The sequence below is a fragment of the Egretta garzetta genome, unplaced genomic scaffold, assembly GCF_000687185.1.
Source record: "Egretta garzetta isolate BGI_Z169 unplaced genomic scaffold, ASM68718v1 scaffold7, whole genome shotgun sequence".
In the NCBI taxonomy this organism is placed as follows: Eukaryota; Metazoa; Chordata; class Aves; order Pelecaniformes; family Ardeidae; genus Egretta; species Egretta garzetta.
Genome location: NW_009260350.1, coordinates 3,393,002 through 3,419,891, shown reverse-complemented (window position 1 = coordinate 3,419,891; position 26,890 = coordinate 3,393,002). Strand labels below are relative to the sequence as shown.

The 26,890-nt window shown below is 40.8% G+C and overlaps 1 protein-coding gene across 17 annotated transcripts in view; it reads right to left on the bottom strand.

Annotated features, from left to right (window-relative positions):
- Window positions 1-26,692, bottom strand: part of MTMR3 (myotubularin related protein 3) — an 80,492-nt gene extending 53,800 nt beyond the window's left edge. For 5 of the 17 annotated variants that reach the window (XM_035898264.1, XM_035898267.1, XM_035898266.1 and 2 more), the window contains exon 1: window positions 26,446-26,519. Coding sequence is in view for 4 of the 17 variants with exons in the window: in XM_035898254.1 (XP_035754147.1) it covers window positions 26,446-26,476 (31 nt within the window). In the remaining 13 variants the exon portion in view is untranslated. Of the gene's footprint in view, window positions 1-3,348; window positions 3,486-11,454; window positions 11,458-11,582; window positions 11,675-12,644; window positions 12,656-18,091; window positions 18,113-18,662; window positions 18,756-26,243; window positions 26,354-26,445; window positions 26,537-26,645 lie in introns of those variants that run through there. The other 12 variants (XM_035898263.1, XM_009642858.2, XM_035898262.1 and 9 more) reach the window with 12 other exon arrangements.
- Window positions 26,693-26,890: the final 198 nt, after the last annotated feature.

The window sequence follows — 26,890 nt, the reverse complement described above, 5'->3', positions numbered from 1 at the left end:
TAAGATTCTATACCTGTATTCTCCTTCACTGATCTCAAAACTACTCAGGCCAAAACAGCACAGCAAGCTGGAAACCAAAACCTGAAGAAAATGTCACTTTTTCTTATGAGATTTCAGGTTTTCTTTTGTCTGAATTCCTTTTTCATCTGGATAAAACCCAGGGATGGAGATGCTGCAATTGTTCATATGTAAGCCAGGAAACAGTTTACCTATCCAAGATCTTCTGATGAACAACTGGAAGTTTAAAGTTCAAATTAATAACCCGTTCTATTATTTTCCTTTTATTTCAATTATTCTGTATTTGTCAAGTTTATGTGCATGACAGGAAACACCTACCAAGAAGGACCAACAAGCTACAGAGATCAGTCTGAACCATGGAGAGATCTGGAAGGATGGGATGTGAATTGAGCTGACAGGACACAGAATGTTGACCAAGGGCTTGAAATGGTGGAAACAGTAGACTTGGTGTAGGTTCTAAGCTAGAAAGGTGACCAAATATCTTGGGGAGGGAAAATTACATCAAAAGATAACCAAGAAGCCATAAAAAGTAGGGCAATATTAGACTGAAGTTATGAAACAGAAAAAGCAAGTGAGCAGGACAGACCAGGCAGCAAGTTTCCATTTGAAATGGCAGAGCAGAAGAAGGGAATAATTTGCTCCTCATACTACCCATTTTTCCACTAAGGTCCTCACAGCCCATTTGCCATGAGTCAACACTCCCTCACTTACTGCTTCCTTTCTAGAAGAAAGGCAAGAAACAAATTGGGATAAGAGCCTGTTAATCAGTCTCAAAGGTTTTACTCATCCTCCCAAAACTCCTATTCATCCCTATTCCCTCCACCGGGAATATTTCACTTTAGCTCAGTCCATTCTGTTAACTGGATGAGTACCGGTATGGAGGCAGCTGCTGTTCTAGGAGAGCAGCATTACACCAGACCCATGAATCAGGCTCCTGTCACATATTTTATTGACAGTCACAGCAGCAGTAGAGATCTGTAAGTAATTAAAAGAGAAAGTTTTGAAAATAGGAAGAACTAAGAAGCAAATTTGATCTGAAGTCTCCTTTGGAGTTTCAAGTTACACTCTCATGAGATTTTTTTTTCCCACTGAACTACTTCAGGACAATGTACATGGTCACAGCTATTAGCTCCAAAGTGTATAAATTGACCTCATTTTCACCACACTTTGTCTGGCACAAAGCTTTTAAAACCTCTTTAACAAAACACTACTCAATGCTTTTGTCATAAGACAACTTTATTGAAACACCAAGAACCTGCTATGAATAAACATTTATTTCTCCATGCACTACGTAGGTTAAGTTATTATAAGGTGTCCGTAACTGGTAACTCAGCCTCCCACAGAGGCTCAGAGCAATAGCATGAATCAGCTACACAGCTAGGAAAAGGCAGGACACTGAAAAAGTCTGTTTTCTGTTATCAAGGCCTATAATTAGACATCACTTTTACTGCACACCTTGCACAATGCAATTAGGGACTACTTAGGTCTTAATCCACTAAGTCTTCAATTGCATTGAAAAAACCTGTTGTGTCAAGGAGGCCATTTGGATAAGATGCCTATACACCTTCACTGTCTTCATCTAGGAAGATAAGGCCACTGCCCTGGAAACATTCAAGGCCAGGTTGGACAGGGCTCTGAGCAAGCTGATGGAGTTAAAGATGTCCCTGCTCACTGCTGGGGGGTTGGACTAGATGGCCTCTAAAGGTCCCTTCCAACTCCGTGAGGCTCGCCCCCTCTCAACACCAGAATTGGTGAAATTTTTGCACACTCCAAAAGCATTTTTACTTTCTAAAGCAGACTACATTTGCATTCCCTGAAACATCATGAGCCATCATAAAAGCTACTGCTCCCATACTCCTTCCCAGTCTTACACCAACTCTGACATTTCAGACCTCTCATGATATAATCCAACTCCTAGATGCCACACAAAACTAATCCATAAACAAGTCGCATTATAGAACCACTACTCTACAGTCCTGTATGTTATTTGTTTCCAGACCAGATGCTGATAAAAATCAAATCCTGAAAGCAATTGCATGACATTTACATTTTACAGAATTTTAGGTACATTAAGAATCATGTCAACACTTTGCAGAAGTGTCATTTTCTTTACAGAACTAGTCAATTAACTCACTCATCCCAAACTACTTAGACATTTATTTCTCAAAGCATTAAGTATACCAAGTTTAAGTGGCAGAGTTTACAGTTCAAATACTATTACCTTCAAAAAGCCGTGACCCACATTAGAGCTATTAAGCACACAACAGTATCCTGTACTAACAGTTGTCTTTAGGTATAATACACAATATTTCTGCCACCATCTGTGAACTCTGGGATGATCTCACCTCTTCCAACCAAGCATGGCAGGGGATGAGTATGTTTGATCACAGCATTAGTAGTACTGTTTATTTACAGTATAGAATAGTGAGTTAATTCAATCCAAGGAAAGCCTCGAGTTTGGGTATTTCTTTATTGGGACATGCAAAACAATCCTGTAACACAACTGAACCAAGTCATCATAATCAAAGAGCCAACCCAGGTAAAGAACCAGCTTTATTTAGTCACAAGAGACCCCTTTTTATAATCTGACCACCTAAATTTCATATTTCAGGAGTTTTTAAGGAATTAGGCTAGCTTTTCTAGGATCATCAACAGCCATTTTCCAGAGAACAGTCCAACCAAGTGCTTGGGCATCATCCACGAGACTGCCAAGGCATCAACAGAACACACTACTCAACCAGTCACTTAGTATGTGTAAATACTGTAAGGCAAAAGTCAAATTATGAAGAGATAAAGCCATGTCTGCTTGTGCACGATAAGGAGACCAGCAAGAGCTGGGTAAGGAAATGCTAGTAGCTTGAGTATAAGGAATTTTCTGCTAGCTCCTATTTACACAGCAAGTTCCATTTTAAAGCCAGGCACATGATCTACCAGAGCAGGTTACTGCCTTCCTTACATTTGAGCAGATAACCAGTTTGTTCTAGTCTGGAAGGGTTTATTGCATCAATCCATTTCCAGCTTCAAGTTCTCCAAACTTTCAACAGTATGCTCTGTTGCTAGTCACGTTTTCTACAGCAGAAGACTCACCCTAGCATTGCCCTTCAGCTAGGCACAGCAGCGAAGACCTTAGGCTCCCTACACATGTTAAGATGTACACAGAACTCAGATGCCTTCCCCAATTAAGGAGGCTTCCTATATTTAGATCACAAGGGACAAACTCCTTTGGCTAATCTACCAGCACATAGCCTCCAAGAAAGCTGCCACTTGATGTCCTTTCTTTGGTCAGCTGATTCAATTCACTAAAGCTAGGAGAAAAAGAAGAGCAAATACCTTTTCTCCTGTAGTTAAATCACTTCAATATCTTCCAAATATTATAAGTTGTTTATTCCCATCTTTTTCCACTCATGGAAAGTCAGTTGCTTTCAGAAGAAGGAAATGTAACTGGCAGCATACTATTTTCCATTTGCAAGCTGCACTTCAGTAAGACCTGGAGATGCATCCACAAATAAAATAAAAAGGCAAGCAAAGAAAGACAGCCTTAAAAAGGGTTCTACAAACATGCAGAGAAAGGACACTGAGCCATCTGCATATCAAACGACAGTCAGGAGCCCTGAACAGCCTAGACTACCTTGCTCAAGAGCCTAATAAAATACCAGGGATTTAAAACAGCATTTGTACATGCCCTTTGATGTGGGAGGCATGAGGCATAGTAAGTAGTCTTGCATCTCTTAAGATCGCCTAAAGAAATGTGTAGCTACTCTTAATGCATTTCAGTTTCGGTACCTAGTTTTGAAGATCAATTACAGGCATTATGAGTATCTAATATTAAGCATGGGGGTCTTTAAATAGACTAGTAAATTTTGTCAAACTGCAAAATTTAGTCCTCTAAAGGCACAGCAGTGGGGGTTTAGAACTAGTTGTCTCTGTTATGTACATTTTTTTTAAAGCCGATTTTTACATCCAGTAGCCCTCCAGCTCCTACACCAAGGTTGTATGCTATGCAACCATCTTGTTCAAATCTTGAACACAAAGGCAAGAACAATTACAATTTCTGAAATCACGTTTCCAGACATGAGAGCTGGGAAAGATGGGTTTTGTCATGATAACTCCCTGAAAATTTTTCTTCTCTATAATTCCCATAATACTGGAAGTCCACAAGCCTGTCAGTTTACACTGAAGTTGCACAGACTTCAGAGCCAGGAAAGAATTTACTTGGATTAACAGAATATGCTTATTCTAAAAAACTAAACAGCATGAAGCCAAAGTTAAACATATTTAGGCATTTCAGACAGGCACCAAAGAAGGTTTTGTGGTTGTTTTCAGAGCACATATGTATATCAAAACCCTGAGTGTTTTTACCAGTTTTTAACCAAAAAGAGGTATTACTCCCGTAGCATATTTTCTACTAAGTGTCCTTTAAAAAGCGTGACAAATTAGCAATGCAAGATAGTAACGAGTGTCTGTATGTACAGGCAAATGCATTCTTACAACAATGCAACACTAGAGGCACTTAATCCACAGCAACCTTTGGTTTTAGTGTTCAATCATTGTAAGAATGCATTTGTCTGGATGTACAGACACTTACAACTAATGGGAATATCCAGAACACTCTTCTCCCCAAAATTTCATTCAGTGAGGCAAACCCTGACTTACAACCTCTCACTGATTTTTCCCTCTCATTCATCCTGGTAGACAGAACCCTGGGAAAGAACAACACTAATAATACAAAAAACATGAGGTGTGGAGTCATTGAAGTGTTTTATCCTGTAGAGAACATTCACTCCTTCCCTGCGTGACTCAAAACCAACCTAGTTTACTAGAAAAGACTTGGCTATAATTAAGAGATAAATAATTTAAAGAAACAAGAAGTTGGGGCTCTTCAGCAAGGCACCTAGACACGATGCATCCACATCTTTCCCACAGGCATTGCAGAAGTGAGCGCAGTTCCACAGTTAGTTCTGTTACTGATGCATCAGGTAAGGTAATTTTCATTTTAAATACAGTTTAATCCCAGATTTAAAAAAAAATATGTATATCAGTATGCTGGGAACTTCAGTTATCCACTTTAATTTTGTTTTGCATTTGAATTGTTATCAACCAGACTTAACCTTCCTTTAAGGAAATATAAAAAAAGATTTATAGCCATCCTTACAGTAAATTTAGCATGCCCCCCTTCCAGTTGTATTTTATAAAGACATGCAAGAACATGTGTGTATTAGTCCACAAGCTTGCTTAAAGATATGAAAATAGTGTTGCACATTTGGAACACTTGCATTCTTACCTGTGACTTGCAGATGTTAAGCTGCAGTTAAATGCACAGAAGTAGCAATTCACAGTAAAAATTATGTAAGATCAACTGAATTAGTCTATTTTTAATCTTTATCCTTCAATTTAAAGTACCCCCATAACTGACTTAAGTAGCAAAAGCAAGTCTGTACTTACTGAACAAACTCAAGAGATGTCTGTCAAACCCACAAGGATAAGATACTCAGCTTGCATTTGCTTAGATTCAAGTAGTAAATCGGAAGTGTTTTGGCAAAAAAGCAGATACAACATAAATAAGGAGCAATAAGAAGTTTAGTGCTTTAGCTTTGGGTCCTAATTTACTGCTTTGCTCCTGATGAAATTAAATGGCAAAAACTCCTGACCTCAGCTGACAAAGTCTTATTTCACAATGCATAAGGAGGATGAAGCTGCTGACAACATATGAACACAGTGAGAAATTCAGTTTGTTTGGGTATTCAAGGATCTCCTTAAAGATCTTGCAAGGTGTCAAGCTTGGTCAAAGTCCAAACCAAAAAAGGGCTTTCTTTCCCTCCCGAAACGATAAAAATAAAAGCTGCCTGCAGTATAGCTTGCCATTGGGTCCAGAACTTACAGAAAGCATTCCTTCTGAAAGAGACTCAAATGCAACACAGATTTCTGTGCTGTTAACAGTCACAGGAACAAGATTAAATATCCAATTACAAAAAAAGCAGAAGTTACTTCTGCCCCTTTAAGTCCAAATAGAAAAGTATAAAGAACCAGGATAGAAACACATGCAAAAAATTTCAGAACAATTTGGGTTGAATGGGACAACTGAACAGTCAGTCCAAGCCCCTACTTGACACAGTTCCAGTTATATCAAGTTGCTCAAAGACTTGTCCAGCCAAGGTTTGAATACCTACAAGCATATTCTTTCTAGACAACCTGTTCCCATATTAAGATTGGAATCTTTATTAAACAAAGGTCAGAAAAATACTCAAAGGTAAAGGAAGCCTTCACACTGAGCAAAACCAGGGAAAACAACAAGGATACAAACGTTCAGAACACTGAAGTCTACCTCACTTCTATTGTAAGCCTTTATTTCAAGAGGTTATGAGTAGGTGTAACAAATCTACATATGAAGACAAATCTAGAAGCAAATGCTCAGAGCTGAGATGAAAAAGCACTTGCAATTTAGATAAATAACAGCTTGCTCTAGGAACAATCTCACTATTCAGGCCGTGTATTTCTGAAAGGGCTTGCATACAGTTTTGTATATCCAGATTCAAATGCCAAAAAGTGGCCAAACACCTTTCCTGGACGACAGATTACATCTTTATGTAGGAAAGCTTACTTGGCAAGCTTAAAATAATCTGCCAACCAAATACAAGGATCTAAGGTACGTATGTTTTAATAGAAGTACCACATCTGTGTCATTAGCTTGGATATAGAACATCTCTGCCTCAGTTTCAGGTCCAGCTGACAGGAGTGTTTTGAAAGTCTACCCTGACAGCAGAGGCTTCCAGAATAACCAATGTAATCCATGAAGCAGCACTTACAGCTGAACTTCTGTGTTCAGTTTGAGGAACTTAAAGCTTGACATAAACCAAAGATGCTCTTTTTTCCAGTTACCATTACCATCGGAGCTGAAAAACAGATCTTCCAAGAACAGGTAAGAAGCAACCTGTTTTGGTATTTTACTACTTTACATACAACAGCTGAAGAGGTCAGAGCACTGGTGTGTCAATGCTGCTGTAAGGGAAGAGGTCCTTGACAGGGCAGGCATGCTTTGGTGACAGATTTCTGGACAAGCAGTTAAGGTTGTTACAGGTAGTTGCACAATAAGTAAACAGGGGAGGCAAAGCTGACAGCCTGAAACCCATGTATTAATGACACAACAGGCATTTTCACCACTCATACATACCATGGAGATCAACTTGGAATTGCATCTTAAAACATCCATGCATAAAAAGCATGGAGTGAAGAATTACACATTAGGGAATGCAAGCATTATGATCACCTGCAAAGCTTTAGTTCAGCTCCTCTTGGAATACATATGCTCCCCAATTCCCTTCTCCATCCTTTCCTTCCCATAAAACCCCACCTTCACTCAGCAAACCAGGTGGACAATACTCCCTGAACCCAGAACTTTTCATTATATTAATTTTTATTAAACCTTCTAATCAATGTGGAGTTAAGAATCAAGTCAATTTTTTCCTACACTGCTCATTTATTAGCATCTCTTCTGCTAAAGATCCACAGTGCTTACCATAGTTTTCACACTGTCCCATACAGTTAAGTGGCAGTAATGTATTTTTAAAAGGTTGAAAAACTAAGAGTTCAAGGCATCAGAAGGATCTTCTGGTTTTGGTACCCAGAACACATGCCTACAGTCTAGTTCTTCAAATACTCCCAATTTTTACAGCATTCTGCTCTGTATTTGGGAAATACAACTCTACTAGCTGGGGTTCTGAGCTGCAGAGACAAGCACCCAGGCCTGGAGTTGTGTATTTAACACCAAAACCATAACTATACACACACATCCCTATAAAAGTTTCCAGTAACTTACTAGCCAGCACCACAATCCACAACAGGGCAGGGACACATCCAGTTCTCCGGGATGGCAGCCACCTGACTCACCAGACCACCACCTATAGAATTTCTTCCCAGGTAAAGTCACTATTCCCTCCCCCAGTGCTTCTACAAATACCAGGTAATTTAAGATCTTATTGGGCCACCTGAAGTTCTGGATTTCTTCAAATGGCCAAGGCTATTGCAGCCTCTCCTTAAAATGATCTCAGCAATTACCTGTGGGGATAAACTAGTGAAGCCAGTGCACTCGCAGCAAAGTCAAAAGATCAGACAGTTCGTTATGCATTTGAATATCCAATCATCATTCCTCCCACAAACAGCTTAATCTGATTATATCAGTTTATTGGCTCAATTGCACAGCACAGATAAACCTCTTTCAGAGGGAGATGAGCTCCCTGGCAAGCTTTCAGAATAGAGCAGTACTCCCATTTCGGTATGGTAGCTTCAACAGCCACAGCCGTATCTATCATGAAGCCCAGGTCATCAGGGACTCACATTAGAGCCAAAAATAATCAATATACCTAATTCCCATAGCCTCCTTGAAAATGGTCAGCCCTAAAGCTAGAGTTGTCCAGCTTTCTTATTTTGAACATAATGTTAGTGAAACTCCCTTAGCAAATTAGGTAATCTTTCTCCCCTTTAAAGTTTTCTTGCAGAGTAGCAGCATATGGCAGTTTAAGCTGACAAAATTGCATACGTGAGGGGGAAGAGTGCATGACACTAACATTTAAGGGATATTCAAATTTTATACATCTCAAGCTACATTAATGCTAAAACTAGAAACCCAACAAGGTTCAACAGGCTCTTGTACCAAAATTTTTATACCGATCAGGAACAGCTGTCCTTCACCAAGATGCTTTCATTGTTACAGGTCCCTCAATTTATTGTTGGGCTCTCACACCAGCCCTGAAGCACCACAATGCTGGGCTGAACATCACCTTTCTGTACCACCATTCAGTCAGGCGCAGCCTCCACACTGAGGAAGACCTTCATCTGCCTTTGGGCACTAGTTGTTTCTCCAGCAGCTTTAGAAGCAGGCTATTTTCCTTAAACCATTACATGAGTTTTAAAGTCAGTACATGTGATACACTACATGCCACCTGCCTCAGTGAGGCATCACTGCCATGCTTAAACTTCATCTGCCACAGCTTTAACTCTTGTTTATCTTAACAAAAGGATGTTGGAAGTCTTATGCAAGTTCAACTCCAACATACTCATTACCCTCTTAGGAGCCACTGAATGAAGTGTGAGTTAATGAATAACACAGTAGGAATTATTTCATTATCCCCACTGTGAAAGAGAGCCATCTAATTCTTGGCTATGATGTCAGACTTGAGAACCAGCCAGTGATACTTACTCAGGCTTCCACTGCTCAGTCAGCTGCTACACCAGGGGTGTCCATGGTGAAAGCTTGCAGACTGCACCAGCAGCTCGAGCAAGACTGCCAGAGCACAAGGCAAAGCTCCTCTGATAGCAGCCTTAGGAAGAATTAAAGCAACAGGAGTGAGGAACTGAAGCCTGTCATTTTGCCTCCACAGGAGGGAGGACAGAAAGGAGAGGTTTTTAGCAGCATACATTTAATGTATAGGCCTTGCACAGCTGTGGAATTCAATGCAGTAATAGCATGTCAGCTCTTCACATTTTCCTCTTGCCTTACCTTCACTTTTACAGAGCCTCAAACCCACTCCAAGTTACCACCTGTCTAGTACTACCTACATCAGCCTGTATTTAACTCTACCAGAAACCCAAGACATTTCAAGGGAAGTCTGAAGCAAGGTATAGATCCTTCATCAATCACTGGCAATCCTGTCTTCTGGCATTCAGGGCTACCTCACTTCCACTTTCAGTTAAACTAATGCTTTTCACCATAGAACCTGATGCCTTATGACTTCAAGCAGATGTTGAAAAACACACCCATCTCCTGCTAGTACAGGTAGCAAGGAGGACAACCGCAAGGACTTCCTCAGCCTACCAAAGTCCTCCTTCAGGTCACCAAGGCATTAGATTGCCAGAAGAATGCCCAGTTTTGCCAAAGGCAGTTTAAGACCATGTTTAGAAAGATGGTATTTCACCAATTTCATAACCATGAAAGTCCATCCTCATTGCTGTCAGGATAGCTATGCTAGGCAGCGCCCTTCAGATAGTTTGACTCCTGGGATACATGTTCCTTCCTGTCCAGAACACCCCCATATTTCCTTTAAATTACACAGCCGGGAGCAAGCTCAGAGACAAGAAAGCAGCAGACATTTGAACAGTTCATACCAATCCATTACAGAAGCTTGCAAGTATTGCTTACCAGGTGTTCCCCTCCAACAGCGTGACCGGTGAGGAATGAACTAGCACACAAGCAAGCTAAAAACCCAAGTAAGAGGAAAAAACAAAGCATCAAAGCTAGAAGATGGACTTTCCATGCAGATGGAAAACCAGACCTGTCTTCCTGGCACGTCATACCCAATAGAAGAGCCCTATACAAGCTTTGCAAGCAGTTTTCTCTACATGGACTGCAGAAACCAAGATGCATTCTCTTTTGAAGGAGTCATAACCTGCAGCTTGTAGTCAGTTCTGAACAGCTACGCATTACTGAGTTTGCATAACCCATCAAAAGCAAAGGATAATTGTATCATACTCCAAATCGCACTGAAAGAAACACTATCTTCAAGCCTAGCACGTGCTGTTCTGTCATTCTGACATGGGTGTGCACGTGGAAAATGTCTTCATATTCAAGTCCTGGCATCACAATTACTCTGTCAAGAATAAAATGCTGAAGTGTATTTAGAATGGTTCTGTTAATACAATCGCTAGCTTCCATAGTGCCGTTAAGGTATCCTAGACTAAAATCACTACTGTTCTATAAGGATTCATCTTAAATTCTTCAGTAATTGCTCAAAATACCTAATATTTAAGATGCAATACTAATCCTATGGCAGTATATGTGAAATTGATAGAAAATTCAGTAAGATAAACTATCAAAAGTTGGCTTTCGGGCAAGTTCCTACTATACTAGAAGCTTCTGGACTGGTATGGAACAGCATGAACACCCAGCTCAGCCAGTGAACAGCATCTCCCTGTATGCAAAGAGCATCTGAGTGCAGGGACTGCCTGGGCCTTTGAGTCATCTCCACCCAGGCACTGGCTGCCAAGCAGAAAGTCTTGAGGTACGTACCCAGCAGTTAGTGCCCACCCAGCCACCAGCTGATCAACAGAGCACAGAGCCATACTGCAGCCTACAGAGCTGGAAATCAGTGCACAGTAATATAGAGTGAGGTAAGAAACAAGTTTTTGAGATGGTATGCCATTTAAGAGGTTAATGGGATCAGACTGATGCCCTCACTCGTGAGTCTGGAAGCCTTAACAATCCTGACTTGTACAGCAATATTGCTTTATGTTTAACCATGTGCTTACATTCCCCACTGAGTCAGAGCTGTCCTTACACACAGCAAAGTTCTTCAGAGCTTTTTAGTGAGATCTTAAGAAGCTGCATCTATACTGTTTCTACAGCAGTGTCAGTTAACCAAGTTTTCATGCCAAGCAAACCGCCAAAGCCATCTGCAGCCAGGAGATTAATCTTTACTGGAATCATCCTTAGTGCCATGCCCACACCAGCTGTAGACAAAAACTCCCCTAGAGACCTTAAGTAAAGTTCTTCTCACCTAAAGCCAGATTTTGCATCTGACCTTGTCTCTTTTTTAAAGAGGCCCACATTCCATCACTCAGTGAGCGGTTCTTACCTAGTTTGGACACCCACTTCAAGAGACAGACACATATGAGGGGGAGTTGGTGGGAGGACAGGACAGCACCATCCAAGTGTCCTTAGCTCTGCAGTTTCCAGCTTAAATACACCTAGACAGAATCACTGGGAGGAAGTAAACAATGTCATCCAGATGTCTGTGGAAGCATCAGTAATTAAAAACTACCATGCACGCTGTATTCTTTGGTGTTCAAATGCAATGACCAAGCAGCTTAGACATTCCCTACATTAACATAACGTATCTGTTATCCTCAACAGCTGTAAAGCCACTACAATTCTTCCTACACATCCCAAGCTTTTTGCTAGCATTAAGTAGCCATCTAAGTGAGAGTCGGTTATAAAGCCATTCTGTCCCCACCACTACTTTCTCGAAGCTTAAAAATTAAATCAAGCTGGAATTTTCATTACCAGGAAGTTTCAATAATGCTCATTGCATTGTGGTTCTTGGTTTGGTCTCCCAATGATAACTCAACCAGTTCAATGCTTTGAGTTAATTATTGCTTAACTAAGGTAAATGCAACCAGAAACCTGAAAAGCATGACAAACAGTAGGAAATCAAGCTCGACTACTTAAAGATAAACTGAATACTTCATGATCACCTTCGAGTGTCATGGAAATTCTCACACAGCTCTAATATGCATGAGAAATTTAAAGCCCTGGTGTTCAGAGCATCAGAAAATGGCCACATGAAAATTGTACAGTGAGGTAAAGACTCTGGCTTTTTACTGTATCTAGACACTTGGGATTAGCAATGAAGAAAGGTTTATCATATGTGAAAAAGAACTAGGATCTGGATGCAGTATTTCCAGGATATTCTTTCAGACTTCAATTCTCAGCAATAAAGCATAAATAAGCATGAATGTTTCTCTGGAGATCCACCAAAACCCCAGAGATACTGGTTCTCTGTGGAGCTTCTTCCACACCCACCAAAAAGTACCTTCAGTTGTACTCCTCTCATTTGATCAAGGGAAAGGAGATGCAGCATCAAGGATTTGATGGAAGGCAGCGGTTAATATTCAGCCCTGGCACAGCCTTATTTCACAGAAGGGCTACCAGTTGCCAGAGAAGTTTTACTGAATTACACTGACAAGGTTGAAGTTGGAACTGTTCAAACAAGTCCCTCATTTGAAATCACTGGTGTGAGATGTTCAGCCTATGGATGAAAGCCTTTGAACTTAAGACAGTGGAAGTGACTTCTACAAAACAAGGTGCTTCGCTCAGGCAGAGCAGCATGCTAAGAAACCAAGTGAATAGACAACCAGAAAGAGGGATTCGAGCGTCAGTCCTCATGAGACCAGACAGGACAAAGTGCTTTTTGTTTCTACCTTTGAGATCTTGACAAATCAAAAATAGATTAAATGTGCTGGCAGGCTAACTTCTACCTCACAGAAGAGCCCTGCCAATACTCTGAAGTAACCTACACCAGAGCAAACCTAGCAATGCATATGTTCCATTTTTCTTGAAAGAAGTTTGAGGCAAATCATGCCTTTTCAGCATTCCAGTAAGCTGACGGGTAATCATTTTGCTTACAGTCAAGATAAAAGAAAGCCTCAGAAATAAGAGCTAGAGGTCCTAGCTGTATAGGTATTAAACAACACAAAATTTTTAGTCTTGTTAGAGCCAGGAGGAATAGCTGCTTGAATAGAGTCACCAATGAGGGCTTTGTTACCTCTAGGAACAGACTCTGCAATACATCTGTTTTGTACATTTTTCATTTAACCTTGCTAAGTTCACCAGCAATTTTTTGCAGCTCAGTGACCAAACCAGAGTTACCAAATAACTTTCCAGTATGAAGTTCCAGTGCCCTTTAATTCTCAAATTAAATACATAGCCACCTTAACATCCACAAATCCAACCACCCACTATCCTGTAACCCACAGGGACTAAGCACATTTTATCTGTGGAGAACACATGAGCATTTATCAAGTAACATATCAAACCCTACCACAACTACTAAACAAAATCCAGCAATTAAACTGCTTCAGTTAACAATTAATAAAATAGTTCTGAGAAAAAGGAATGCATCTGCTTCCACTTCCTGCATAAATCTCCAGTACAACTCCAGCAGCACCACAGGACACAGCCCAGCACCCGACAAACCCAGGAAAGCCGCATGTTCTGCAGGTGACACTTTCAAACTCTGTTTGACTGAGATGCACAACAGTTTCAGGAGTTGCATTTTTGAGGGATAATCTGAAATCAGTATTCAGGCCTTCCTGTAGGCAGCAGCCTTAGCTCCAGAGCTGCATGATCTGCAAAGCAGCCTTATTACTCCATGCCTATCCCAGACCACAGCCCCCTAGCAGCACTCTACCTCGTGAAGGCTGGTGTAAGCCAGCAACTTTAGGACAGGAACCATTTTACCTGCAGAAGCAGAAAGAAGCATTGCAGCAGCACTTTTTAAATGCTTTACCTGCAGCTTGTTAAATGCTTTACTTTACCTGGTCTAGAAGCATTCTATTAAAAAACCCTTCAGAGTCTATCAGTCTAGTCATGCTGAACATGCATGGCACTCAGATTGCAAGTTAAACTCAGAAGATGCAATGGGCCAAAGCAACACTGAAACAAAGGTTAAGATGCAGATTTCTGCCTCAAATCCATCTGCAAGGAAGGCTGCGTCACTTGTGACAGAGTTAAAATACTTGAAGGAAGAGAAAGAACCATATCTGAGTTGTGAGGAACGTAACTCACCTTAACTCCCATTCTACCAACTCTGTACAAGCAACATTTCTGTGAAAACTTTATACCAAGCTACCTCAAAATACTAAGAAATTATATAATTCAAGCCTATCATTTTACACAAAAAATCTGCTACTTTTCCCTTCAAAAATTCAGTGAGGCTTGAAAGTAGGGCTAATGTAACTAGACAAATTAGGAGACTTATTCCTCACTACAGAATTGAAGCCTTTAGACCCTTCCATTCAACCTACTTCATCACCAAGCACCTCATTTTTAGGATATTCCACATACCCAGTATGTTATAGTATTCACCCAGCCTATCTGGTTTAGATGAGACATTAGTAAGGACTTTTCCCCATTCCTCCCCAAAAAGAAAGCCTGTAAAATTGACATCACATACAACATAAAATATATCACTTCCAAGATAAAGCTGAAGTTAGACACTCTTCATCTCAGAAGTATTTGGACAAACCTCCAGGATTTCACAGTCAAAAACTCACCAGCAGACTAACTCCTAAATCCCAATTGAGAAGTTCAACAGTGTATGCAAACAAAACCAGAGAATGAAAAAGGTATAACAAGACAGGCAGAGCTGGCTGTTTGCTACAGGTCACCTTTACTTCTTTCTGTTAAAGCAAAACTTACCTACCCAGTAAGTTTACAGTGACACACACCTTGGTATTTAAAGTTATTTAAGATCTAGAGATGTAGGACACAGGTAAGTAGGAGCTAACTCTTCAAACAAATGCAGGTTTTAACAGGATAAATTCCTATTCAATACTTACAGAGTTTAAAGGTTACAAAGAGCTCTATGTTAGAAGAACAGATGAACAAGCTTTTTATAACACAGCAGATGCCCCAAATTCCATGCAGAGGCTGAGCTCACTCACATAGCATGATCTATGGATTCCCAGCTTCACAGGAAGATTCACAACTTTCTCTTCCACATTCTTCTATGCAATAAACTATCAGTATGTTGTTTAAATGTTGAGTTCTCATTAAAGTTTTATCAAAAAAAAATCAAAGTAACCAAGTCAGCACCATTTTTGAGGTGTTACAGGCAAAGCGGCTCTTCAGAAGTCAGCTAACAAGCAGCAGATTCTTCAGACAAGTTTCAGGCCACCACACTTGTTTGAACATGTACAAATTAGTCAAGTCTTTCAACAATACTTAGCATAAAGTCACCTAGGAGAAAACACAATGGCAAAACCTGACTAATTGCTATTGAAATATAGTGCTGATTGTGTATTCTTTTACAAACATGATGGATGCACAGAGTTGTTTTACCACAATTGATCTTCACTCAGCTGAACAAGCCTTCTCTGAATTACCCCTAGGGTATTCCTTCAACTTTCGCATTTTAGTTTGCCACAAATAGCTAAGCAGATCTTAACACCACCAACCCCACACAGGGACCTTATTCTTCCTCCTAAGTTCTCCAGAGTCAAATAGGAGGCTTGAAGCTCTACAAAACAGGTGCTACAACACTGTTCTAAAGTTTACTGTTCATCAACTCATGGAAGTTCAAAAGCTGACCTTTTACAAGCAGTAAAAAAACCCCAGCTAGCTACATCTGCAACTGCACCACAAATGTGCTTCACAGCTACATCTTCAGACTCCTAAAAAAAATCCTTCCAGTAATAAAACGACCAAGACTCACCAACCTACCTGAACAGACTCGAGTATTCTCTGCACCTGCAGAAGCAGCTACCGCGCTCCAAACCCAGCCTGGAAATTCAAGCCAGCTCTAGGAATTCTTTAATTGTCTTGGCAAGAGTCAGTATAAAAACTGAAGTTTAAGCACATAAATCAGTTTTTGGAGGGTTTTTTGGCATTAGGCTTTTCTTTAAACTGCAAGCTTAACTAGATTCTCCTGAGCCCACCTGCTTGCTTCTAATATGGCAATTCTTGCACAAAAAACTTCAGTTCCTTCGTGCTCTTTTCATGCTACAAGTCACTGAAGATCAGCTTCTGACAAGGCATGTTTTAACTTATCACTCCTTACCTCTGGTAAGTGAAGTCAGTTTAGCTCAGTAACAAATGTTACTGAATCTGCAGCATGTTTTTAGAAAACTTATTTCTTAACCAGTACACTCCTTGGTCTGCTAGGATTGACACACAGTAGCAAGTGTTCATGACGAAACTAAAAACTATTTTGTTAGAGGAACCAGAAGACAAATAATAATCATAAATACTTAGAAATTGAAAGGAGGCGAGGCAGATTAAGTCATGTTGCAGTTCTGGGGGCCCTGAAATACATTCAAGTACATGAGGCTTTGCCCTACTAGGCCTCTAATTTGAACAGCAAACAATTTGGGTCTAGGAGCAAGAAGTATGCTAGAAGCTTCAGTGAAGGAGCTGCACTCAGCAAGGGCTGGCCAGATAATCACCACCTCTGGGCATCCAATGGCCCAGTCTCAGGCAGTTGTACATACTGCTAAGACAGTTTAGAAAGCTAGATGGTAACTTGAAATAGTCATGTTTAGAAAAATAAGCTACAGGGCACAGCAGTGTACAGCTTACTCTCTAGTGAGCTGCCAAACTGTTTCCTCCCCAACCAGAACAAATCAAGTTGTCTTATGCAAGAGGAAAAGTCTTCATACCTTAGTGCTGAATGAGAACATGGCAGTCTGAGTGATGCAATAGCACTATTCATTTTAATAGGACTGCTCTCTGGGTGTGACCCTCAAAGGATGGGAGCACCTGAACTTGTACCTTATACAAACAGCTTATTAAAAAAAACAGACTTAAAAAATGAAAGCAAGAAATAGCTCTTATTGTCCTTGTTATACTAATCTTACCCTTGTCACATCAAGTAAAATCCTTTTGTCCTTTGTCCACAACTCCCCAGGCTGAGTCCTCCACATGAGCACCACACCCGGCAGCTCAGGCACCAGCCAGCGCAGTGACAGTGACAAATCCAACCACTCTCCACAGGTAAGCATCATATCAAGCAGGTTTCGAGATTGCTTCCTACTCCAGGTTGATTACAACAGCAGGTCTGGCATTGTTATTTTCTCCCTCAGTGAACTACTAAAGAATTCCCATCCTTAGATACTTCCACTGTTAGGTTATCACTAACCTTTCAAGAGTTCGTAGGAAGAAGTGCTTATGAGATAAAAATATTGCAGAGTAGTTAGAATGACCCAGCAATTGAAAGCAAGACAGCTCTCAAGCCAGCCTACCAGTCAACACTTGAGAAGCAAAAGATAATTTGCCTGGAGTAATGAGCTAAGTATAGAGCCACCAGGACTAGAGCTCCCCAAGTATTTCTGTATTTCTTCCATGCGAGTGAAACCACTTGGGAAGAAACAGATTTCAGCTGCTGGTAGAATCAGTTACTGAAGCTGCTCTAAGCAAATCAGTGATCTTGTGCTTAACATACCAAATTCCACAAAAGCAGCACCAAGAGTCAAGATCAGCATCTTCTAAATCACTGGAGTTAGGTTTTACCATCCTTAGTTCATTATCATATTTCAGCATTTCAGGGAACCATGTCTTATTTTAGAAAGCCCCAACAACATACTCATCCTGTCTAGTCCAGTCACTAGACCAGTGTTTACCAGTTACCCTCATCAAGCATCAGCATTTATCCTGTCATTAAAAAGCTAAAATTCCAGTTTGACATGTGGAAAACATTTCGGTTCCAGCTACCAAAGCCTGCAGAACTGAAAGGGGAAAAGCAACATGACAGTGACCAGGCATGTCGGTACCATTACGCAGCTATACAAGAAGCTGCTATTTTCTGAAATTATCTGTTAATGAATATTTATTCTTTTACTTTAACAAGGGTTTGCGAGTATTACTTACACATCCACTGATGTCCCCTATGGTTACAGATTCTGAAAAAAGGACCTATGATTAGCTGTACCACCACAGTTCTCCTGCGAAGTTTCCATACAAATAGCCTAATACATGGTTTGAGCATTTGTAGGTATACTGAACACATAGGTACACCATGGGTATATTGAAGTTGTAATCTTTTATCATGAACTAGGAGTTTGAGATCAGAAATCTGATCTCTATACTTGGAAGTCTAACTGACCAGATGCTTCCCCTTCCTTTTGCGAGAACACAACCCAGCAACAAAATATTAAACACTTAGACTCCAAAACTGAAAATTTCCATGTGGCTTCTCTCAGCGGTCACAATTTACTCATCTGTTACGTACAGGGATGCTCTGCAGCAGCGAAGTACACTAACCAAACACCTCCAAATCATGTGATACTCATGCTTGAGTCTGAAAGGATTAAGAGATTCCAGTCCAAAGTAAAAGAAAACAAGCAAGCTATTGTATTCTGCATTAGAAAACAACTATGCCTTGACCATAATCCATTAGCCAAACCTACAAGGAAAGTCTGGCAGACCTCAAAATGTTTACCTTGTTCCATCCTCCTCCTTTTTCCTCAGAGCTCAGATTTTCCCAAAGTGCAAAAAGGTGCATTCTTTTGGAAGTTACTCAAAGAAAGGTTCACTGAACATAGACAAAGATGATAATTTAATTATAATGGGTATCCAACCAGAATATAATGCTCTGTTCACAGCAAATTCCTGCTACCAGCAGTGAGAGAAAATTAAGAATCTGAATTCTCAAATATACTCATGACTAGTATGTCCACCAATCATCATACAATTAAAGAACAGGAACACTTAGTTGTAAAGATGAACGCTTGTTTGATAAGGATTAGTCATTAGTTTGATGAAAAGCTTAGCCACTCTTAAAAAAACATGCACACTGATTAGACAGAAAGAAATAAAAGGTCTGCAGGCAGAGGCAATAAACTTGCAAGTTTACATTAAGTACACTTCACTTGCTTTCAGCTTCCATTTATTAAAGGAAAATAATTAACATAACCTAGAAATGCAATCTGCTTAGACGTTTTAGTCAGGTTCCATGGATCAGAAGTTCAGCAATGCCTACATTACACTAACCTATTTGTTCTCAGAAGTGAAAAAGAGGAAATAAGGAAAACTCAAACAGAACAATAAAAGCAAAGCTATCAGCTCATAAAACTTAGAGAAGGTGTTTCTAGTCTAGTCAGACCACAGCAAGCTTTCTCAACTGCAGAATGGATGGCAAAACATCCTCACATTAATTTTCAAGCGAGGTTGCTCTGCAATACCGCAGGTGAGTTTTCTTCTCATAGCCTCTCATTCTGGCTCATCTGTTCTTTGTCAGGGGACAGACAAGTATTTTAAAAGTCCTGAACTTACAGAGAACCCACAGAACAGCAATAGTCAGCTTTGATAACAGTAGTTTTGAAAGTTACAGAAGACACTGAAGGCTGGAGGTAAGTAAAACTGAGGACAGTTTTCAGCTGCAACAAATCCAGAACTAGGTCTGACGAGGTCTCAATGCAAACACCCTACCAAAGATGCAACAAATAGTGTAATTATAAACAGCTGAACTTCACAGCATCTCATTTTATCTCAGGTTTAAGTTTCAATGATAGCAATTACAAGCTTAGAGATAGCAATGCAGTAAGCAAAGCTTTCACAGGTACACATTTAGGTCAATTACAGCTACAAGAGATTAAATCAGCCAGCCACAGCAACTCACTCTCTTTTCCTGATCTACTTGCAGAGAAAACAAGGGGTGTCAGGCTGCAGGTCCCCTTCTGACTACCAAATGGGAAATTCCAGGGAAATGCTTTCCACCAATTCCAAACCTAGCTGCAACCACTTCCAGGAGCACCTTAGGACTTAAACTTGTTTTGAAAGCATGCAGTGGTAGCATAAGAGTGATATGAGAGTTTAATACTACATCAACAAGTAGACTGGCTCATCCTAACTTCATCTGTACAACAAAACTGAGGCTTCACTTCAAAAGCTCTACTTCTCACCCATGTAACATCTACTGCAAGATGTTAAAGCTATTAAGACTCCACAGTCATTAAGTAGTCCCAGTGCTACAGTAGGTACAAATAAATCACTCCTAATCTCTCTGGGTGCTCAGTCTTTGTTACTATTTCTTTAATTCAGTCTTCAGTTTCACTCAACTCTTAATACTTCCAGCTACAATTCCTAGCAACTAAATAACTGAAATCAAAATTCTAGTCATCTACCCTTGACCTATAAGGTGCTAAACTTTAAATGACAGAAAGACTCAAGGAAAGATCTGATTTTCCATCTATTTTCTGAAATCCTGCCACCAGCTGTATAGAAATCCCCAAAACCAAGAATCCTACTCACACAGAACAGTCAATCCACAGAGAAACTGAGGAGTCATACTCACAGGACTGGGAAGGCTTGTGATCCACAACACCCCTAATGAAAGGCAGCTCTGGGGGTGAGCTGGGGAGATGGCAAATGCAACATGCCCTGCAGGCAAGCACTGCCTTCACTTCGCTCTCCAAGGGCAGTCGGAAAGCCAGCCAAGCACAGCTTGTCTTCACAGACTGGATTTCAGCCTCCACCTCTCAGCACACAGTCAGGCATTTCTGTCCTCCCTGCACAAAGGTGGCTGGGAGCATTTTCCCCCAGGCACTCCAGAAAGCAGCTCTAGAGAAAAGAAGTTTCATTCTGTCCAGAGCCTGCCTTTCCCCAGTTGATACAGGAGTCAAAGCCTTCTTTAAAATGCATACAGAAAGAGAAACTATTTTTATTTCTTCCCTAAGCTCTGTCATTTCAGGTAACACTACAGAATTAATGTTTTGATTATAGCCCTGGTTTCTAGTCCCAAAGTTGGAGAAGCAAATGAGGCCCACAAAAGGGCAACAGAAAACTGTTCTAACAGTGTTTCTATAATGTCTATACCAGCGTATAAATCTCTGGTATTAGAAAGAAAAACTACAAAGACTTAATTACGGCAATGCAGCATTCTTCCTCCACAAATTCAACTTGAAGTGCATTATTTCCCCCTCCATACTGACTATATGTTCTAGGAACTAAACCTTGTAGCATACCAGAACAATCAACAATACTTCAGGAGACTATTAGACTTGTATGCACAAGAGACCTCCTCATACAGACAGGCACCCCACCTAGAGCTCTCCATTTCAAGCTATTTTGCTTTCAGAAATCTCAGTATAAAGCATGGTGCACAGCTTTCCACTGGTTTTCCCTGATGAAAACCTTTCCACGCTCTTAGAATAGGGTAAGAAAGACCAGAAACAAGACAGCATTTAGCAGAAGTCTTATCCATGGGGATAGTGTACTCCCAGCATGGGAGAAGCATGTACAGGTAGCAAATTACTTCGACAATGTTGTTTCCTTGAAAAACAGGAAGCCAAGATTAAAGTGCAAAGCATTTTCCAATTTTTTCCCCCAGAAAGTGCTAAACAAAGTAGGACCTGAGAGGGTAGTTCCTGCACATCTAGACACAGCATCAGTAAAGAATAACTTAAGTGAAATTAAACCAATACAAAAAACCCAGCTCAAGACATCCAACATTTCCCTGAGTATGTTCAGCCTTGAGTTCACTAGGCATCTGCAACTACCCCAGCTCAAGAGACCAAGTACCTAAATCCTGCTTCTGTCTCACAGGATCTAACAGGTATGCTGATGAGCCCAAGCCTTCTCAGGGACCTAATCCAGCAGGCAGAAAAGCACATTTAAATTGATTCTTCCTGTAACAAAGTTAAAATGTAATCACAGCTTCTTACTTCAAAGCTCTGCCAGAAGATAAAAAAGACAGTGCTATAAGAGCTTTAACATTCACGTATGTGCTTGGTCATGAAGCAGGGGAGCTTTCTAGCTCCTCGCACACTGGAAGTACACACCAGCCACCACACTAGGAGATGTGGTGGAAAAGCCTCACCCAAGCTGATAGAAACTGTCACTCTGCAGAAAACACAGAAGTGCTTGGACTAAAATCAAATGGAGGGGAGCACAGAACATAGAGATTGAGATCAATATACACAAGAGGAAGGAAGACAAGAGTTAAAAAATACCAAATTTCAATTATCAGAACAAGTCTTTCCTACACAGATATTCACTGTCTTTCATGCCATGTTCGAGGCCCATGGCAGCCTGCTTTGCCATACAGTCTCAGAAGTTCAAACATTCCCTGTTAGGGCTCACAGCATGAAGAACACACCCCAGTCAGGGTGGTGGTCTGTTCCGACCACCCTTCCAAACACCCAGATCTTCCTAAGGAGCCACAGACTAACACCACCCTGATTTCATTCTAGCTTCAAGCTAATTCCATAGGTGACAGGATAATTTTCCATGCTAAGCTCAGGCTTCACAGCTAGTACTAGTTCTAATGCTTCACAAGACACGTAATAGCTGAAAATACTGAAGTTGACCATTACTACCACGCTATTTGTAAACTGCAGAATAATCTGATGAAGAACTGATATCACAAAAGTCAGTAAAAGTATCATTAGGTCAGTATCTCAGATGAAAGCTGCCAACAGCACAGCCAACTTCATCTTCATGGTAACTATTAGTCCATCAAAGTGAACACTGAAAAGAACAGCAAGATGTGCCAAGCCAGGCAAAAGACTGCTTGCTTTGCTTTCTCCAAGGCTTGGCTTTGATGTTCTGTCAACTTCCAACTAACATTGAACTGAAAAGTTGTATTTTCAAGTATTTTAAATTGGTTACATTTCTCTAAAAAAGGCTTTTAATACTACTTAAGATCTAGCAGAATGTGTTACTGAGGACACTATTTAAGCTATCATTCCATTACTGGCATGACTTGTAGCTGGTACAACAGCCCTCCCCCCAAGCCATCCTATCAATGCTGCTTTGCAGCCTTTTCACTTCATTCCTAGTTAAGAGTAAAAATAACAGACTAATTTCTCTAAAATTAAGTTCCACTAAAATCTTGTTCAAAGTATTAACTTTTTCAGAAGTGGTAATACTTCAATACAGCAGCTTGTGCAAGTTTAGTTGCAGTATCACTTAAAGGGCATCCAGCTTCAAGTCTTCTGAAACCCAGCTCTCCCAAGGAAGGACAAGAACCACCTATTTAGGCAGTCAAGTTCAGGGGTTTGGGTTGTTTTCTCCCCCCTTACCGGAGCTCAGAAGCACTCCACCAGCTACATCACAGCTATTACAATGTCATTAGTTGCTTCACTCATGCATATACTCACACAAATTTCAGAAAAACATCAAACTGGATCATACCAAGCTTACTTGTTGCAACTATTTGCAGCATTAACACCCATAAGGAATATCCAGCTGCCCCCCAGTAAAACCTACAAAGCGTACTTCCAGTTAACAGCTTAACTTACAGGCACATTCAGGTGTCAAACCAACTGCTGCTTTCCAAACTTTCAATTAAGATTCTCGATTAGAGGTGTTTCAGAAGATGAACCAAAGCTTGGTATCAGCAACTGTATTTTAAGTTGAGCCTTCAAAAACAGTGCTTTTTCATGGACATCAGTGACTCCAGAAATAGCTCATCCATTTCAGCAAACATTCCAGAAAGCTTTCTGCTGTGTTCTTCCTCCCTAGCTCACTTTGCATGGTGCAGAGCTGCAGTTCCAACATACTTCTAGGCACGTATTGCTGCTTACTGAAGGTGAACAAAGCAACTTTAGCTCAGTGCAACACAACCCAGACACTTCATAACAGACTGAAGGCAGACGATACCACACTGGTTTCAGCAAAATAATGCCACAGTTCTCCCCTGCTACTACAGGCTGCTCTTCCCTCTAGCAGAGACTGACTTGAGGCATCTTTACAGGATAAAACATTACCTCCCAGAATCACTACGACCAGTTGGCATTCACCTCCTTTACACCACTACCAGAACCTATTAAACAGACAACGGGAAGAACAGGTCTGGGCTACTCATGCTCTAGCTTACGATTAGATTTCTACGATATCAAGCACATCCTGTCAGTCCTTCCCAACTGTTCACCCCAAAGCAAGGGGACAAAGCCTTGGCTGTTTCTGTTATCAACTACTTTCCAAATGCAGACAGCTGACACCAAACAATGCTGTAGTTTGTGACCTCCCACAAGAAGCAGAGGTAAGAAGCTGACATGCATGCACGTCAATACACCAGCCTGGATACAGCAACCCTGCACCATTCAGGATTAAAGCACCCAAGGTGGAAGTTGCAATGGAGTCGAGTTCTTCAGTTCTTTACCAAGCACAGTAAGCCTCAGTACAAAGTCAGTATTACAAACTCCTGAATTAGCACTAACTTCACTTTTAGGTCCTTCATGCAAGCCACTTAATCATCCTGAGATTTTGAGGCTCCACAAAGACACAGTTATCTTTTAATGATGGAGTTAATTCACAAGAATTACAGCATTAATAGAGCACTAGACATACGCCTAAAGTTTTCCTGACAGCACTGGGAAGTTATGGCACCAACATCCAGAAGAGGGGTGGAACTAAGAATCATGAAGCTCATTTCTCAGAGTTAAAACTCATATGGGATCTAACAGGCTGCTCTTTACACCACCAGCTACTAAAGCTAGAGACAAGTGCAGAACAGTTGCATGTTATGGCTTCAACAATTTAGTACTTAGAAGCTTACTTTGAAAACACATAACTTATAATACTTTGATTGGGCCAATCAAAGCAACTATGAAACAAGTGCATATGTAAATATCTGGACTTTTCATTCTAGTTTACAACATTTGATAAGCACTAGTGCACTATTTGGAGTCACATGCTCTGGAAGATACCACCGATATCAAGTAGAAGAGTCCTACCTCATTATATCCAGTTACACATCCCAGTAGGAAGCCACTAGAGCAGGAACAGATCCCCTTTGATCTCTGCAAGTGAAAAGATCTCAAACTTTGTGGTGGATGCTAACCCAGTTCCTCCAATTCACTCCATGGAGACAATTCCTTCTTCCTTGCTACAGCAGACTTGTCATGCTTCTGCCCATTACTCCAGCAGCCTAACAATACCCTTCTCCTTAAGTTACTCCTTTTTTACAGGTTAATCACCAGCAAAGCACTGCATAGCCACATTCCTCCTACTCTTGAAAGGCTGACAACATACTTCTCTCTTCCATCCTCAGCTGCAGGTAGGTGGAATGAGATCTGAGATAACATACTGTATCCTCTATCTTCAGAAGCTTGGGCATGCTCCATTTTCATCTCCTTCAGCTGTGGAAGGCCATTTTTATGAGAAAAATTTGAGAGCTTATCAAGCTGACCTATTCCACCTACTTGGTATCACTTGTGGGTTGCGTATCATGTTACTTAAGCAGGCTAACATTGATATTTTAATAATTTCTAGCACAGACAGTTAATGTACTAGATATTAACAGTATCCTAGATAGGTACCTATAACACCGCCAGCAAGAGAGCTAAGCTCAATTCTCAATATATCACTCCTATAATTTGAAGCAGGACAAGAACATCTTTTAGCGCAATCACTCAAAAAACCACCACTGCTCAACATTACTCTTTCCACACATTTGCTCCTCCCCAAACACCAAAGCAAGCACGCTTGTCACTGAAGCATTTTAGAATCCCACGCCCCGCCTTTACTTATCTACAGAAAGTTGCATAGTACAGGAAACACTGTGAACTGTAAGTGTTGAAAGCAAGCACTTTTTCTAGCTTCCAAAACCACGATGATCAGTAGCAGCTGAAGCAATGCAAATATCAGATGTCAGCCTCCCCCCCCATCTACAAGTGCTCCTTCGCAAAAACTCCTTCACCTCCATCAAAAAAGTTAATTTTCAAATAATACAGCACATGATTTAGTAACAGATGAAAGGCACCTCAGCTCTTTATCTAAAGCTTAGAGTGTGACAGTTACTACAAGAAACTTGCCAGTTCCTTCAGTCACACTACCATCCCTTCCCAAGGGACTCACCTAGGTATTTAAATATGCTTTTATATTCACCATAAAGCCAAGCTGCACCTCTACACTGAGCACTACCTATCGTGAGTCACTAGACAAGCTCTTTTCTTCTAAAAGAAAGCCTTATTGGACATGGTTACATGGGCTCATCACACAAGAAAACAAACAGCTGAAGCACACAGGAGAAGAGCACTTATCAGACTTGAAGTCTGCAAGAGTTACAAGCTCATACCCAGCCTTCCGCCCAGCAAGGGAAGTGTACATGAAAAGGAGAGAAACCAGTTTCCTGTACAGGGAGTGTGAAGGAACACGAGGTGTCATCTGTTGATAAAACAACATTCCCTAAAAGAATGAACAGAAGAGGGAACAACTGCAATGCAAAAATTTAAACTCCATGTTGGGGGGAATGGGGCGGGGGGCAAAACACTACTTACCAGAGAAGGGCAACATCTGCTCAGATCCCATCAAAAGAACAGGACTGTTAAGAGGAACATGGGGAAAAGGCACAATTAAAGCCCCAAAACTATGTAAAAAAAAGCCTTAACAAGCCCCACTTCTAAAGGGAGTGGGAATTAATGCAAAAATTTAAACTCCATGTTGGGGGGAATGGGGCGGGGGGCAAAACACTACTTACCAGAGAAGGGCAACATCTGCTCAGATCCCATCAAAAGAACAGGACTGTTAAGAGGAACATGGGGAAAAGGCACAATTAAAGCCCCAAAACTATGTAAAAAAAAGCCTTAACAAGCCCCACTTCTAAAGGGAGTGGGAATTTTGCCCTAAGCACAAGGACAGCTGAACACAACTGGTACCGCGGCCAAAGCAGCAGGAGCAGCTGAGCACGGGCCTGCAGCCGCCAGCTGCATGAAGCGATGCCTC